This window comes from Mycetomoellerius zeteki, unplaced genomic scaffold, assembly GCF_001594055.1.
Source record: "Mycetomoellerius zeteki isolate Tzet28-1 unplaced genomic scaffold, Tzet1.0 scaffold223, whole genome shotgun sequence".
Classification (NCBI taxonomy): domain Eukaryota; kingdom Metazoa; phylum Arthropoda; class Insecta; order Hymenoptera; family Formicidae; genus Mycetomoellerius; species Mycetomoellerius zeteki.
Window position 1 is genome coordinate 756,028 of NW_017257198.1, and position 18,919 is coordinate 774,946.

The 18,919-nt window shown below is 32.4% G+C and overlaps 1 protein-coding gene across 1 annotated transcript; it reads right to left on the reverse strand.

Moving 5' to 3' along the window:
• Positions 1 to 1,676: 1,676 nt before the first annotated feature.
• On the reverse strand, positions 1,677 to 5,341 carry LOC108723118 (protein borderless). The gene is made up of 4 exons (XM_018448612.1): positions 5,195 to 5,341; positions 3,199 to 3,532; positions 2,266 to 2,372; positions 1,677 to 2,145 (listed from the first exon to the last, which is right to left on the reverse strand). The coding sequence occupies exons 1-4, from the start codon at positions 5,279 to 5,281 to the stop codon at positions 2,134 to 2,136; spliced, it is 540 nt and encodes a 179-aa protein (XP_018304114.1). The 5' UTR covers positions 5,282 to 5,341; the 3' UTR covers positions 1,677 to 2,133.
• Between the last annotated feature and the right edge of the window lie 13,578 nt (positions 5,342 to 18,919).

Here is an 18,919-nt window from a genome sequence, read left to right on the forward strand (position 1 = left end):
AAGTATGATATAAGTTATAGTATATGCGGAGTGCATTAGTGGAAGTAATAAAAATTGTGAGTACCTTCATGCCGATCATAATTAGGCCTGCAGTGCGAGAAGAGTTAAAAATCTTGTCTTTGCTTGTTCGTGTACTTAGACATTATAGACAACAGGAAAGTAATAAATAAGAAGAAAGGAGAGCATAGGAAGGGGAAAAAAACATTCGATAGACGAAGAAACAATAGAGGAAAGGGAGTACGAAAAGGAGAGATAGAGGAAAATATTTATGAAGGAGAAAGAGATTGTATAATTTGCGAATAAGATTCAGATAGCGATTCTGTATCATTTTGTTTGTTAAGATCTTGTTTTTGTCTTTTAATGTGAATCATCTCTGATATTAATCTTTTGTTATATGAGGATTCACTATCTAAAACATTTTTATTAATTTGTATAATGAATTTTTTCTGTTAGTTAATATATACAAAATTAACAGTCATAAAAAATAATTTTCTACTTAAGTACATCACGATGCATATATATTATACTTATCGATATCGATACGAAATACATTTATGGTATTATTAAAATTTAATTATATTTCATGTACACACATACGATCAATTATTGTGTAATCAGACAACCATTTAATAAGTTTTTAACGTAAGACATTGTACGTCATATAAAATTATGTAATATAAACAAACATTTTTAAAGATTTGTTTTTAACTCTTATTTTTGTAATAATGTTTTCTTGAAATACTGATTAAGGAGTATATTTACGTATTTAATTTGTATAACGATAATATTATACGAAGGTGGTTCAAGTCAAACCGGGACTTTTTTATTCTTATGTTCATGAGAATACCACCCACGTACATTGCACACACACATAAGAAATGGAATGGCTTGAAGTGCTTACTTACATACTTTCTAATATACCTTACAGCAAATACAAGCATCGGCATAAAGTCAACTTTGAGAGTGTTCGTGTGAGTCGTATGGGTAAAAAGATTTCTTCTATCTCTAATTGATTTGAGCTGTGGTTGGCAGTTTATTTATAGACACAATCTTAAATGTGATTTTGGTTCGCGTCATCGATAAATCTTTTTTTAAAAACCATAAATCCGAAACGAAACACGCGTTCGTAAATGACATAACTTTGTTATGTTTCGTCACGTAATATGTACAATGCTAATTGCGAGAGTTTATTATCATGAACATTGGTGAAAGCTAACGTAGAACTAACATTACTAAACACAACTTTTGTTTACAGAACTCAATATTCCATTTGCATTAAACTGATTGCTAGAAACTTGCCAAACTTATAAGGAGCAAATAATATCTGATTCCCATGATGAAATGTTACCTGCTTTCCGACGAGATTTCATTGCTAAATTCGTTCGCGAAGATATAATATATTTGCGAATATAATGCTCTATGAAATGTGAAGCTCTTTGAATAGATTTTAAATTTTATTGGAGTTCAAAAATTCCTTCAATATATTGTAATTCAATTATACCATTATTTTTATTAATAATATTTAAAAAAATTAGTTTTTTTATATTCAAATTTCTTATTAGAATAGATTTTTTAGTATTTGAAATGCAGAGAAGATAAACAATTTTGCTCTAAAAAAAGAAAAAATAAAATTTTGAAGACATCTTAATATAACAGAAACTATAAGATTTCGCGGGGAAAAAACTTCTGTTTCAATGCGCAAGAGTTTATGATGACCAACGATACGTAGCAACTTGGTTCTTGAAGTTCGCGAGCAAATTCGTCCACGTCGAAAGATGGCCAAATCTCATTCCACGAATATTATTCACTCGTTACGAGTTCAAGCAGAGTTTCTATCAAGTAGTGTCACTTGGATAAGACGTTTCTTTAAACGAAAGTTACATGATTACGTGAAACTTTGTAGTTCTCCTTAGATTTCGCCACTGGGGATACAGAGATTCTCGGAAAACTGTCTGCAGTTGAATCTCTCGCTTTAAGTTTACTCGCAAATAGGTTTTTCTTTGATCCCACGCGGAATCTGTCACATCTTCTTTCACGAACGTTTGGATTTCATCGTCAGAGAATTTCAGCTCGCGAGATCTGAGATGAACTAAAGGTAACGTGATTTTTCGATACATGGTTTCGATAAGATGTCTAGAATCGAGTCTAGAAAAGAAAAAAATTCAAAGTGTTTCAACTTCTTCCAACGAGCTTTGACTTTGCAAAAATGTCGGTTTACAATAGTCACGTGGCATGGCAGATGAGAATCTGGAAATATCGTCTTACATTTTCGATAATCAGGAGAGCCATGAGAGTCAGTATGGTGTTGGTTGACGTAGAAGCCGTGGAATTTCGCCGATTGCCTCCATGCATGGCCGCCGATTTCTCTTCTTCTGCGAAAATAGATGAAATTCTTTGAAAGGATCAAACGCGAGCGAGAGAAATGCAATTGGATGTACAGAATGCTTGAAATATTTGGTCAAACTTTGGCAGTTGATGTTTGAATTTTCTACCAATTGTTCTCTGTTGAGAGTATGTTGTATGAACGTTGAGCAAATTACAGGTTTCTAAACTGCAGTACATTAAACGAGAAAAGTATATTAAACTAAAAACAAGCAAAATTTATTAAATAATAAATAACAAGTAAATTTAAAATGAAAAATGATAAATAAGAGCATAAAAGCTGAACAGGATCTAAATTAATTAATGTTTATATAATAATTATTAATCGTACAAAACCACAAGCGTTTCAACTTTCATTATAGGTCATCTTCAATGTTTTCATTCTAAAATATGCTCAGAGTATGAAAATTAATTGTAATAATCTTCGATTAATACAATATTATAATTCAGTTACACAATCAATTTGAAGAAAGATTTTATTTTTGAATATGGTAATTTGTGACACACCTTTTAATTACAGACTTATTTATAATATAAATAAATTTGTAATTAAAGTGTCGCAAATCACTATATTCAAAAACAAAACCTCTATAAAAAGAATATGAATATTAAGTTTATTTTAATAATAATAATTTAAATTTGCAGATATAATGTAAAGAATATATAATTGAATAAATTAGATAGTGTGTGTGTTCCACTGTAGTTTCGGAGAGGTAATTGAACCAGTTCAATAGACCCATTTTAACTTCGGAAGGTTAAATATCCAGGAATAGAGGGATTAATGAGTCACGAGATGCCTGTCGAACAATTGCTCACCTTCGATGACATGTAGCACGATGTGAGCCGGCCTAGCATTGCTCGGCAAACATGTGTAATTCCCACCATGCGAGAGCTTCACCTTCTCCACGACGAATACGGAGCCGTTTCTCTTAAGCTCGAATCGAACGCCGGGCTCATTGTCGTAGTTTATCATGCGCGCTTCGCGATACCAGAACACGTAGCTGGGCGATTCTGCGGCTGCCATTAACTGGCACTCCAAACGCAGGCTGGAACCCTGCTTTACGTGGAGATCCGGTCCACCCGGTATCACCGAGTACGCCTCCGTGATGTTCAATCGTATGAATCGCTGCTGCATTGGTTCCGTCTGAATCTATTTTATTAGAACATCGCGAAACAAAAGATCTATGATTTATAAAATACATATTGTTCTTCAAGTATTATATAAATTTCTTACTTTAAAAGTGATTTACAACTAAAAAAAATTAAGTTTCTCAGAAAAACGGAAAGACTATTTTTCAACTTGACAGAAAATTATTAACTAGTCAAACAATATCGATAAAAAGAATATATTTTTAACATGAGCAAATGTTATTTTCATTTCACAATCCTCAAAAAAACCACCTTTCTTCAGTTGTGGCGATTTTTTTTATGAAGTTAAGTTTATTTTTTATGCTTGTCAGGATAATGTTTATATAACTCATTTATGATAATGATTAAAAAAAATTGCGTTTTTCGAGTAGTTACTTTTGAAGTTAATGAACGATATATGTCGCGATGTCCCCTATCTCATGGTACACTGTTAAATCTATAGTGTCAAATTTAACTTAGTGTGAGTCGCCACTATTGCTTCTACTCAATCATATCGTCATTTTATACTAAAACAATGGTTATATTTGACACTATACAGTGTCAATTTGACACTATATAGTATCAAATTGACACGATATAGTGTCAAATTTAATTATCGTATTAGTAAAAAATAATGATATATCTAGTAGGAGCAGTGGCGACTCACGTTGAGTTAAATTTGACATTATAGATTTAACGGTGTAGAAGGCACGAGAAAGATTAAAACAGCACAAAGAGAATGAATATTTCCAACGATATTTCAGATAATTATATTAGAATATAACTGAGTTATACAGATCGCTAAGAGACATGCTCAACAGGTACAAAGGAAACTCTGTTATTATTTAATAGAACGGTTTGATACATCAGATATATTACCACTGTCTGACCGCGATCGGTTTTCACTACTGATTGAGCTGGTAAACACCAACCATTTGGTACGCGCGGTCTAGGAAAGATCGACGCAACGTGAACCTAGTGATTGTCTCGCTTGTTATTTTTTTATGGCTGAAAAACTCTATTGTAAAGAGAAAAGAAAAACTGTGTTTGTTAAGAAACAGTCGATAGCAATGTTTATATCGAAATAACTCGCCTGATTTTTTATTTCAGAATCTTAGGACCTCTGTAGGAAAAAGCTATTATATGCTTATGGTGTACTTAAAATTTTATTTACATTTAACAATCAGTATGAAATTATAACATAAATTTTTATTTTGATGATTGTGTTTAATATTAATTGTGAACAGATATTCTTTAATTTTTTATTTTTTTCTAACTTTTTTTTCTAAACTTAGAATCTTCATATATAGGAAGATAATTACTTTTTTAAGATGTTACAAAGAATCAATTAATTTAGTCTAAATATATCTTGTTGTCAATTATTTTAAGAGAAAAGTACAGAAAGTTTAGGTAACGGTTAATCTCGTATTCCATGGTAAAATTAAGATGGTTATAATTAAAAGTTTCTAATATTAATGTGATAGTATCTAATTAATATTAGAAACTTTTAATAACCATTATGACCGTCTTAATTTTATCGTAGAATTTATCGTAGAACGAGGTTAACCGTTGTTTAAACTTTCTGGAGTTTTCTTTCAAAATAAGTGATAACAAGATACATTTACAGGTTTTATAAGGAAATCTTTTCGGGTTAGCACATTTTTTCGTGAACATTACGCATTACCTGACACTCGTAAAGACCCGCATCTTCGTGATTGACGTTTTTAATCAATAGATTCCAGCCAGGACCGTTTGAGACAACGAAACGCATGTCTATAGAATGTGTACTCCTACCCACTGTAAGCAGTTGTCTGTCTTTTCTCCTGATCCACGTTACCTAAAATATGAATTTTATTTATCAATTCGTTGTTACCATTTGTTTTATTAAACATTTCGAGTTAAATTATATCAAGTGCATAAAAGATACATTAATCCTCCGGAGCTAAAAAATCTGCAACACAATTACTGACGCTGAGTCCGAGGCTCCTTTAATTTATGTTAATTAAAAAGCATTAATTAAGGAGCAAAAATGATATAAGTCGTATCTGTAAAAAAGAATGAATATTAAATATATTTTAATAAGAATAATGCAAATTTGTGTAGCTGTGAAATAAAGAAAATTGAATCAATTGTTTAACAAATTTTTAACATTTTCGACAAAGAAATTTATAATTGAGCGAAAGTTTAATAGATCTACAATCAGTTCCAGAGGATTAAGTAAGCTTTTACTTTAGCAAATGTCTAATTATTATACTATAAAGAATAATTTTATTTGTAAGTTGTGCCTTTATTTTACGTATATATAAATATACGCTTGATAATGGGTTCCAAAATTACTCATTATAATTGTTATAATATTTTACATGTAATTTTTACAGTGCAGATTATACAGATGAATATCAAATAACATATGAATACGTGCAGGAAATATATAATGAACATTTATGATGTTCTTTTCTTTATGCGTACATGCATTATTACTTATTCTAATACGCTATATTATATGCGCAGTTTTACAAACCACCCCAGATTTTACCGGGTCAGTCGATTATCATATTCATAAAACACAGCATCTCGCATTCCTTACGAATTTCAGTCATATTATTCCGTCTTTTAGTTATTAAACAAGGGACATAGAGCTGCGAATTACATTCAAAATAAAATAAATAAAACAAAGTAAAATTCTAGAGACGCCCGCAATCTTTTTGCATTATTTATTCGCAATGCCGGTAAAGTACGACCGCCTTTGCCGAAACGACCTAGATCCGTATGTATTACTTTGCTGGCACTCGATTAAATTTTCAACCCCGCGATGCTCCCGCAAGCAATAGGAACAGAAGTATCTGCTTGACAGATCTTCTGAAATATCCGGCGCGATGCTTTGCTAGAAATATATTGCGTGAGTCTCGCTCTGTTGACTTCAAAGATAGACATCGACGGTTATTTATGGAAAATGTCACCAAGATAGAAATAGATCTTCCGCAGAATCTCAAGATATTCTTATGCGTCAGCGAGAAAGTCCCTCCGTTGCGAATTTATATTTATCGCAGATATTTTATTCAATCTCTGAATCGTTAGGTACTATTCGTGCCGTACAATAAAATATCGCATTATATGTTGTACCTTATGTAAGAGAATACTTTTGAGTTCTTCTTTACGTTACGGTTATCTCGCACCCATTGTCGCTAGGAGGAAGCTGTGAATTATTTTAAAAATTGAATTCAACAACACCGTTTCCTTTTTCATGCAAAGAGAATGAAATTTTTATGGGAAGATTGTGGGTCTGGTACGAAATGCTCAATTTTTTACGCCAGTCCCTTGCCTCCCTCGTAGCGCAATCTCCTCACCTTCGCCAACTTTTGCGCATCTTATATCAGTGCAGAAGATGCATATCCATTGTCATGCGACTGACGTTGCACGATGATGAGCGACTTTGCGTTTAATGTTTGTATTTTGTGGCACAAATTCTAGAAGTAATGGCCCAACTTTTGGCTGATATTGAGGGATGGGGAATTGGCGGGCGTACAACTTTGAAGATATTTGGCGACGTCATACATTAGATTATCATGTACGCCGCGCTGTTTATTAGATGACAGCGACCGAGTTCGAGATATGTTATTGACGTTAATCGAAGCTGGTTGTTATATTAACATAATAAAACGTTCTTGTTTTCTTATAAATAAAAGAATACATATAATAAAAAAATATAGTTGTTAAACTTAATGAGTATAAATTTGTAATACCTATATTTTGATACAAATTTGAATACAAATATATTATGGATGAATGAATCTCTATTATTTGTCTTACAATTAGATATTATTAATTACGTTTAGCGATAATAAAATGGAGAATGTAAATTACATTTATATAGTTTAATGTAAATGAATTATTATCATTTATTATAAAATTACCATTCACAAATATTAAAAAATGTGCCTGTGTGTTTTTTATTTGTTGATGCAATAATTATAGATAATTTTTTTTATAAAATTTGTTTAATATATTAATATAAGGTAAATATGTGTATGATAGCCATATGGAAAAGATGACCATATAGGCTATAATTTCTTCAATAATTGCTAAATAGTGCATTTTTGTAGTCATTCTCAAAGATAATCAATATTTATAGTCATTTATGAGCATACACTTCGAAATAACAATATTGTGAATATTATGTATTATTTTACTTTTGAATGCCTGCAAAATTTTGCATGTATCCATTAAAAGCTGCTATAACGTCAAATAAATTACAGTTTAGTTGTTGTAATCAACATTTATGTAGAACGAAGGCAAATTGTATTTTTTCTATTATGTTATTTATAATTTTATTATTCTTTATATTATTACATCGGAACTGAAGATTTTTATATTATTCTTTATACGATTTATTTTTAAACCTTGTATTATTAGATTTAACTTTTGCAAAATAAAATAACATTACAGTTTTGACTGAATATTAAAGAATTTCAAATATATCTACAGAAAGTAGACATTTACAAATCGCGGGAAGAATTACTAACGCCGTTTTTCGGAGATGCGAAGTTTCCGGCCGTATTTCGATTTGCCAATTCTGATGAAATTAAGCGGATTCGGCGATTACGAGTGGCACGCGCATTGAAGCGAATTACCGGCGGGATGTTTCAATAATAGGGGCAAATTCAATATTGACGGGCGTAGAATAAATAATTCGCGAATAACGAGTGGCAGTGACGCATTCGCGCGCCCATTGTCGTCGGTGTGGAAAAAGCTGCGCGTGGAAGCGAGATTACGAAGTTTTGGAAAATCCTCGCTCGCACGCTCGAGACCCTTTCATTACGATCTTTCATTAAAAACCCCTTTCGGTATGCGTGTCGAACACGTTGTAATTCATCGCCTCGTTCCTCCTTCATACTTTCTATCGCCCCTTTTTCCCTTCCATTGCGCTCTGTCATTAATTGTCGACGACTGCGCTTCTGATATCTTTTTGAAATACGAACGCGGTGCTTTTAATTGCATTATTATCTCTCTTTAACGTGAATAAAATTTGACTGAATATTCACTGGGAATTGAGTTAAAATGAAGGACTGTCAAGAATAATTGTTACGTTGATGTGTGAATATGAAATATTTATAATTTTTTCATTTGATGATTCTTATTTCGACGGAAATTTAAGGCAATTCTTAACAAAGATTTATTTTCGCAGAAGAACGTGTCAAAATACTCGCATATCCGAATGGAGCAGGATATGTCCGGATACCATTGCCGCTGTATTATAAAAAATTACTCATTGTTTATTTCGTATTTGATGTTAAAAACTATTATGTTACAAATTATTTCCGTATCTGAATTCAAGAATTGTTATTTTGCCACTGTTATAGAACGAAATTCATACATTCTTTTTTTTACGTGTCGCTTACTCGCGTGTGCGTGATTAAAAACTTGCCTTTGTAACGCAAATCAGCAACTGAAAATACTTTTCGCATAGCGTATGCATTACACGCGCCGACGGAAAAAAATAACAATAAATGCGTGTTCCAAACACGTTCGAACAAAAACGCACAGAGACGAATAGGCCGTAGAATTAATTCTCGATATATCTCGGCTTTGGATCACGAACGTAATGGCCAATGAATAGCTCGTTATCTTCTCTTCTTCCATACATATTGTTTATCGGTATCACATACTCATGGTCTGTCCGAACTTGCAACTATCACGCTTCGTATAATAATCTTGTTTGTACAAGTATTTTTATTGATATTTTAAAATTGTTCCAGAATTGTATTTGCTTAAAAATCTAAATCGAATATGGCGTTGTTTCTTTCAAAATGTGAGGTTGATTTTTTCATTAGCAAATATATGCAGTATAATGTTTTAATAACAAGTGCACTGTTAAATCTATAGTGTCAAATTCAACTTAATTTGAGTTATCACTGCTCTTACTCAATATATCGTTATTTTATACTAAAATAATGGATAATGTGTTTTATTCGCTCATTAAATTTTGAATAGCTTTCTCTTTCCCGTCGATACGAGAATTTACGAGCAATTCTTCCGTATTTGTGAAAGACGTGTATATCCTGTGAAGAGTGCACTCTCATCGTATACGTGACGGAGCATCGAGGGTGGCTGCGGGGCATCAGCCCTTCACATGTCACAACGCGCGAGTGTTATCGCGCAAAATGACACGTCCGTCCCGAACGGTATAACAGCCGGATGCGGGTTGGACGCGGGAAGACAGGACGAACCACGAGAACGAGGCTCTGGTCGATGGTGACATGAATAAAAGATCAAGTGTGCGTTTCTCGAGCTACTTTTCACAGACCGTCTATATTGACCGTCTATCTTGATGTTCACTTCTCGATATCGCTTCTCGAACCGCTGTTCGTCGTAATTAACCCTTTGAGCGCTTTTTCAATTGTTTTTAGATCTTCGTGTTCGAAAGTACGGTGTCGATGAATATACAAGATTAAAATAAGACATTTGCACTTTCTTCCGTTTGCTCGACTATTTGACTTTCGGAATTGAATAAAAATTTATTTGAACATCACTTCTCTTTCATTAAAAGATGTAACTTTTAACACGAAAATCTTCAAACTTAAATTTTATTAAGGCAAAATTTAGATGTAGAGATAATTCGTTTATTTTTCCGCAGTTATAAAAGTTTGATTTTCCAAAGAATTTATTAATTTTTAAAATGTTATAATTTAAAGCCGTTGACATAAAGATAATTAAATTATTAATTATATTACTTTATATATTATTAGAACAAAGTACATATTTTTTAATAAAATATAGAAAAATTTTACTAGACTGTCTTTAAATAGAAATAATAGAATTATAACTTTTAGTAATATTGAGCGTCATGAAGTTTTCCATTTAAATTCTGTACATTTTTTACTCTCAATATGTGTTTATCGGCTATATATGTGCTAGTACAAGTTGTTTTATTACATTATATTAAGCGCCAAAGGTTAATGATGTCAGTAATAAACAATAGTGCTCCATAACACTACGTTCTCGCGCAAGGGTCACGTTGCAACGTCAACGTAATTAACCCTTCCTCATACGTTATAAGCGTAGGTGAAAACGTTCGTGTTTACATCAATAAACCCAACATTGTATAATATTTTATTTTTACTTATTTTAATTATTTTTTCCATTAGTAGAGAAAACTGTCAATTTTATTCATCGGTTTTTTTTCTAGAAACGGTTTTAAATAATTTTGGGACAAAAGTATTTTTGTGAATACTCGAATGGTTTCTTAATCCTAGAACTCTCTCTCTCTCTCTCTACACACGTAAATCTATGAAATTAGTAAAATTAGTAAAATTTAGTAAAATTTTCAAATCGTTAACTTCTTTTGAAAGTTCTTTTTTATACAATTTTGCATCTTGTATTTTATCAACAAACTTGAATTTTGATTTTATAGTCATATATCCTTTGATGTCTTGACGTTTTTCTGGAAAAAAATTGGTAGAGAAATATACAATTTTTTCAGAGTTATGTGTAAAAATATTTGGTTGAATCTAAAAGGTCTAATGTTGTAGTTCGTGTATATAAAAACAACGCGTAGTTTCAGAGAGAATCATATTGAGTTGATTAAAGAATTGGTCAGTACAAAATATATTCCATTATGACTATGAAATAATTTTTATTAAAGGAGACCATCAATTTTGCTGGTCGGCGAATTCATGATTTTATGAATGAGCGAGAGCTCCGTATGATTGCGCAGCTTTTATAACGCGTTAAGCGAAGGGCCGCGTGGACGTCAGTCGTTTAATTAAAGGTACTCGCGGAATAACGAAAGGCGTTTGCCAGCAGCGAGGCATTTTAGTGGCCATAAATTTCCAGCGCAGTCACATAACTGGACAAAACGTATGTCGTAACAAGAACCGGACGCTCGTGTTCGACTAGAGAGAATGCAATTATAAAGCCTCGTGCATGTTACCCTCGTACCGACTACTCGTTAAAAGGGCGGTAGATTTTATTTTTAAGATTACCTGCCAACAAAGTTCTGATTCGCTCGCGAGATGATGGCTATTCCGTCCTGATTTACCTTGAAAGAATAAATTATATCGCGTGGTTTGTGTACGACTTATTTTGGCCGAGAATACGAACGGATTTCAAACTCTTAATGCATAGAAAGAACACTTTTGATGACGTATCTAAAAATTTAGTTAATATTAGAGGCAGATCTGGAAATAATATTGTTGGATCGTCGAAATAATTTATATAAGCTGTTCAGACGTAATCAGAAATACTGCACGAAGTTTTGACATTCAAGCAATCAGCACTGAAAAAGAAGTGTTTAATTTTAAGATATTAAAATGTTTTATTCTCCATTTTTTAAACACTTAAAGATGTTTTAGTTTAAAACTTTTTCAATAGACAAAACATCTTTAAGTGTTTAAAAAATAGGGACAAGAATAAAACATATTTCCTTTTACAGTGAGCTTGAACGTTCTACATAGTTATCTTGATGACGTAGTAAAATAATTTTCTGATCTATATATCTAGCTAAATATCTTTCAGGAGAAACTTTTTTTTTTGAAAGTGACTTTTTTATCAATTTTGACAGTGGTAGTCGAATCTTAGAATATAGTGGGATCTCCAGCAGGAGGGCCGTCAATTTCCAACACTAGTCGAAAAGCGGCAACCGTGAGATTGCAACACGAGAAATGGCGAGAAAGAAGCCTATTCACAAAATCTTTAGCGTAGCGCGCGTCAGACTGGAAAGAAAATAATCTTTCTTCGGCGCAGACGAGACCACTATTAATCACGGCTTTCTTTGCACGTGTGAACGCGCCGCGCCGTGCCGCGCTGCGTTTAATTAATGTCCCCTCGAAAGAATAGTTTCCAATCGGCGAGAAATTTATTGGCCCTCGACCGTCGTCTACATTCGGCCTACAATGGCTCCCAGGCCACTTTTCTCCCTATTTTATTTATTCCGTCGTATCTCGCGAGGATGTTTCCTCAACGGAATAAACTTTGAAAATTTGGACGAGAGGCGTGTTCGACTTCGTGTCCCTTGGTCGTTTCTCCACTTTTAACTTTGTTCCTAGAGTTGTGCGAAACAAAAAGGAATTGCCTTAGCAAATAGAAAAAAAATAAGAATACAAAAGTCATAATACATTACAAGTAGCGTAAAATGCCACTGTTTGCGAATATTTTATTTTTTAAATCTAATCTGAGAAAAGAGATAGAAATTTGTTAAGTTACTTTATTAAAATTTCTATTTTATCGAACACATTAAAAAAGATTAACTAAAATAAAGAGGATGATGAGAGTTAACGATGTAAATAATTTACAAAATTTTGCTGGATATAATTATATAATTTTTACGCATTATTTACCACGTTACGACTCTCAATTGCCCTTTTATTTTCGTTACTTTGTTTTTAATTTTCGAGAATATTTCTATTTATTTTTTATTTATTATACAGAAATTTTATGATATAATTATACTTATTATTATATCAATTAAATTATCATACAAAAAGTGTAAACATTGATAAGATCTTAGGATTATTTTATTTTAAAGATTATTCTATTTTATAAGAAATATTTTAATAAAAAAATGTAATTATAAGCCCGTCATATAAAATTTAATTTTAATCAACTCGCATTCTGTCTTCAATTACATATTATATTTATATGATGAATGTACTTTCACAAATTATATTTTTAGCACTAATTTTGAAACTCGCAAATGCCAATACCGAATAGCACGATCAACATTCTGGTTATAATAAAATATTTTCATGAGTTACAGTTACTATTTTACGCACAACTTCATCTTTTTCCCTCTTTGTTTTATCTCACATTTCCCCATTCTTGATTATTTCCACAGTTTCGAGCACACCTTTCGAGCCTTCACCGCGTGTGAAGGTTTTGTTCGATTTTCGCTCTTTAGAGCAACTTCGGAATTAAACTATTCCATTCGGTTTGAACAACAGTCGAAAGGCTCGCGTAGAACGAACCGATTGCGTTCCGGCAGAGTCGATCGTGTAGCGCGAATTCCAGCTAGTTTCTCACGTTCGAGCGTCATTAACAGCAAATTAATAGGCAACGTGAACACGACACGCCGTACCTACATTATTGGTATACGCAATGTGTCACGCCGCTGGTTTATAGTCGTTATTCCATCGCTTTACATTCGAGTGCACTTCTCGCAGCTTTAATCAAACCTCGTAGGGTCTATTCAGTCCAAACGCCGAGTATTCTTGACATCAATCGAAATAATTGTAATAGAGAGATAAGCATATTATTAGTAGAAATTTTAATATATTTTCTGATAATAGTAATAATAAAAGAAAATTTTAAAATCTGTATTAATTTAATGGTCATTTTGAAATCGCTAGATATCATAGTCTTCTTTAGTGTTAATTATGCTCTTAATTAAATATAACAATTATTTGATATTATTTTTCAGCAGTCTTATTTTAAATTCTTGATTGACAAACTCACATTTACAGCTTATACTCTATTATTTCTTTTGTATTTTATTAATTTTAATTGTTTAGAGTTTAAATAATATAATCAAAACTATTGGCACCTTTTTTTTATTTCTTTTGACAATTTTAGTTAATTGTTAAATTTTTGAAGAATTTTATTTAAAAAGATAATTTAAAAAAATAATTTCAGAAAAATGTATTTTAAATTGGTGAATAAAATCTGTCGTTTGAGTTAAGCGACGACGAGTGTGGAACGTTCAGTATAATCTGCAATGTAATCCGCTTTGAAATCTTTTTACACGTCACACTCCAGTGGGTAATTTGGCACTATACGTGTTTCGCGTTCGACTGACGGGCACGTTCCATTTGTCTATTCAGAAGGAAAATGGCGCGGCACGTGGGAAGCCGGATCGCTTCATCCCATAGTCCGTCTGGATTTAGTTTCAGCGGTAGGCATCGCGGGTCTGACATTCACCCGATGATCGGAGTTCACACACTCGCGCACGCTCGTTTGTCTTGTTACCGCAGATTCGAGCATTTGATTCTCCGTCCCGAATTAACCAGTGTTTCGAATGCTGTCCGACACTGTTGTTTCAGTTTGTCAGTTGATTATCTACGCTTCCGACAGATGAACGCCATTGTATTTATATTGCAGCGTAAAAACGATGAATGGTTCTTTCTTCAAGAGAACATTTGAAAGAACGTTGCCTCCTTATTATACTTCAAAAGTGGCGTAACTAGAAAAATGTGATTTCCGAGTTATTGCCTTGAATAAGTTGAGTAAACATTATTCTATTAATCATCAAAAGTGAATTACATATTTTATATATGTCGATGATTGTATTAATATAGTATAGCAAATAAAATAGAACGAAGGTAAAATAATAATTTCAAATATTAACTTCATAAAAAATCGTCAAAACGTCACAACTCGGAAAGAGCGTTTTTTAAAAGAATTGTATGAAATGAAAATAAAAATTTTTTAAGAATAGAGGATATCAGGAATAAGTGGGTACCTTTTTTCAATTGCAACTTTCAATAACAAAATAAACGATTTTAATCAAATGATTAGCGATTTTATATAGTGATTATAAGACTACAAGATGGCAGTAAAAAGTTTTGGTGTTTGCAACTTTATTTCATCCATATACACAAAAGATGATGCGATCTCGGAAAATGAAATCTCAAGAATTACTTTTGACTATCGAAAACACGTTTGACTATCTAAACAAAACAACGCGGCACCTAAACTAACCAAACTTCGTTGGGTAAAGAAGATACACGAGATGCTATTTATAATATAAATTGGGAACTCATAAGATATATTTTTGCCACTCAAAATTCAAATGCCAGCTTAGTCCCGGTCTCCCCCTATATTTTTTTGGTATTATTTGATTAACCAATAATTTTCTATCCAATGGAAAAACTTTTTCCTGGTACACTTAATTTTTTAACTGTTAAAGTATCACTGTTAAAATAAAGAATGTGTATTCACAGCGCAATTTCATGTTTTTCCACAAAATTAAAGAAACTTTGTACAAAATAATATTGCTGATAAAATATAAATTTGTATAATTCTGTGCGAGAAATAATTTAAATCGCGAAGTGATTTATAGAAAATTATTTTAAAGAATCTTCTTTTAAATTTCATCATTTTGAATCGTAATTCAATGAAAAAGAATCGTAGCTCAATTTCTAAAAGAGCATTTTAAAGAGACTTCGGAAGGTCTCGAGCAAAGTTAAAACTACCTTTTTCTCCAATTTCGTGCATGATCTCAAAGTTTAAATCTTTTTGGTGAATTTGCAATGATCAATTTGGAAATGATGTCACTTGAAGCAGAAATATTAATATATGAGAAAAATGTTTGATATGATTTGAAAACAGAATTTGTTATAGATTTTAAAATACGTTTTGAAAATATATCTTTCTGTCGATGTTTGATGTGGCTCTTCAATCTTGAGCAATGTATGTATAAATCCCGGTAAATAGACCAAAATGATTTTTCAACGAGATATTTTCATCGCATTAACCGAATCTGTAGTGAAAGTCCGTGTAAAGAGTAGGTAAAAAGAGAAAAAGAAATCGAGGTCGAGGAGTATTTTTCGTGATGTCAGCATATTCGAACGGAGATGAATCCCGATAAATTCTGTCTACTTTTCATCGGTATAACTGAAGCCACGTCGAACATTTCTATCGTGCCTCTTACGATTAGTTGCACACGCGTGTATATAGTCGTGATACGAGGATACGGTGTGTGATCATGTGCGAATGGGCGGATGCACATGAGAAATTCGTAGGCATTATATTTGGCCGATGTGTCGCGTGTAAATTTCGCGGCAGTCGGCAATATGTATGAATATTTCGGAAATCGGTACACGCGCGCCCGAAATCCGCGCGGAAATCCCGACGGAATGCGGAAACTTCTCCAATTTTCTGGCTGGCGTAGCAAATAGTCCCTGGAACGCGCAATACTAAGTTTGCCACTGCAATATAGCGAACTTCCGTATGCTTTTTTCGCGGCCGCTAATGAGAAAGATATACGTAATTTTCTCGATTGTTACCCATTTGTTACTAAAAAGAAGTATAACTGTAACGGTAATTGTAATGTTACTTTCCAATCCTGATTTTTTCTCAAAATTAAGATCGCAAAAAAGTGTAGGGGAAAGTGGGTGAATTGTGCGCACCTATAAGGAAAATTTATTGTCCTGGAATGATTTTCCAAGTTCAAAGCGATATAAGTATGGAAATAGAAAGTATAAACATTCTTCTATCATTACGTATTCTTATATCGAATCAGATTTTCATTCAATAAGGTTACATTTTGCAGAAAGGAAAAAACTGAAAAGCGAAAAAATTTCTCGCGCGTCGGTAATTGTGTGCATGAGTTGAATAACTGTGCGCAAAGCAAAAGTCATAGGAAATGAATGAATTATGGAATGTTGACAAAGAAATCAGAAAATATATTTATTATATTGCAATATAAATATATATTAAATATATTTTAAATATATATTATATATATTAAGCAAAAATACAAAACTAATATAATAATAATACACATAGACTTTGGCAAAATAAAATGGGAAAATAAAATAATAATGCAAAGAAAAAACGAAAAAAATTAGTGCTTGTCATATAGTATACGGAAGATGGGTAATTGTTTGCGCATTTCAAAACGCTTGCGCACAGTCCGCCGCGATCTGACTCGATATGAAATACGATTACTTTAACATTTCTTAACCAAATTTAATAAATAACAGCTCAAAAAACGCACATAATAACATACTTTAATAACGTACGCAACTTTAAACAAACAAATTAAAAATACGAATTTATCACCTTATTTTCTGAATTCTAAAATAACAAGAAAAGATGTGATTTCACTTTTTTGTATTTCTCTGGTTAGCAACGTATTTACGTCGTATCTTTTGTAGTTATATCTTAAGAGGACGACCTCTTGCGTAAAAATTTCATCACAGTGATGTCTTCATCCATTGGAAAAGTATCAAACCAGGATGCGCACAATTACCCGCTGCGCACAGTTCCCCCACTTTCCCCTATTTGTTATTATATTTGTGGATACTATAAAAGATGAGAAAAATCTCTTCTAGAATTTTTTTTTCTCTCAAACGAATGACAATAAAAGTATGAAAGCAGTATTCTAAAATTTTCCAGCATAGCTCTTCTTGAAGCTCTCGTTAGATCATGTAATTTTATCATTTCAGTGCAAGTTTGGAATAATTTTATGGCGGTTGATAATCTCGTAATTCTGTAATATGAGGTGCAAATTGTGTCAGCGTAGCATGCATTTGAAGCAAAAAGAAAACATTTATTGGGATTGTTACCCAGTTATCTCTCACGAGCTTGTTAAAACGTACGCTATTATGAATTTTGAAACAAAATCCCTGTAATTCCACAGTATCGCTTATTTAAAATTATAGTTAATAATGCGAAATATAATTACCCTGCTTTATCTGCGCGCATTTTTTATGAAAATGTCGTTATTTTCATTAAAAATGTATTTACATGTTGCAGAAGCTAATGAATAATGGAGCTTAACAAATCATCCCTAATTAGCGGGAGTGTGTCGAATTTTCAATAAACAGATAAATTCTGCGGATAATTTCTTCGCTTCGCGAGATACAACAGGAATTGGTCATATTTATATAATCTCTTTATGTGAGCGAAAGTTTAATGATACAAGAGATGAAAGAAATAATACACGGTCACGTGTGCACTTTATAAGTACCTATACTTGCATATATACATATATGTATACATATATGGAGGTTTTATTCTCGCAGCTTATAAAAAGGTGCATTTTGCATGAGCGTTCATTGATTGGCTGACCTAATTACAAATTAATTTCTATTCCATGACGTAGATCCGGTTTGCAAAATTAATAGGACAATTAATTTTTAAAAGCAGTTTTTCTATATTTAATGTGAATGGCGACAAAATAAAAATGCAGATAATTATTGTGTTATTATGCATAATTTATTATCGATTTTGATTATTTAGGTTTCACGATTTTAAATATTAAAGTGATTTTATTATGGTCGCGGAACTTTTTTTTATTTTGATAAGGAACTGTAGAACTAATAAAAAGTACTACTGAAATATTATTTTTTCATATGAATAAAATAGCGTGCTAACTTCACAGAGTTATTTAAATTTGAAAATTTCTCATTCTTATTTATGATATGGATGGCGTTTCTCTCCCGTAAAGATAATTGGTTTTCAATAATGATATTGCAGCACTTTGCGACTCAAGTTGAATCGACGAGTTTCGGCGGAAAAATGAATCTATCATGACACGCTTACAAAATCGTAAAAAAAGTCTGTAACGCTCAGTTACTCTCGGGAGATCTCATCGTAGTTTAAGAGACCTTTACTATCTTGACAAGTTGACGAGGGGACAGGGAGGGAAGCAATAAATGAGAACGTTCGCGTTTATTCGTCTGAAAAACAA

Coding starts and splice junctions, on each gene's coding strand:
- LOC108723118 (XM_018448612.1), bottom strand. CDS start 5,281: ATGCGTTTCGTTGTCTCAAACGGTCCTGGCTGGAATCTATTGATTAAA. Junction 3,533..5,194: donor CGGGTCTTTACGAGTGTCAG/GTAATGCGTAAT, acceptor CTAATAAAATAG/ATTCAGACGGAACCAATGCA. Junction 2,373..3,198: donor CGTGCTACATGTCATCGAAG/GTGAGCAATTGT, acceptor CTATTTTCGCAG/AAGAAGAGAAATCGGCGGCC.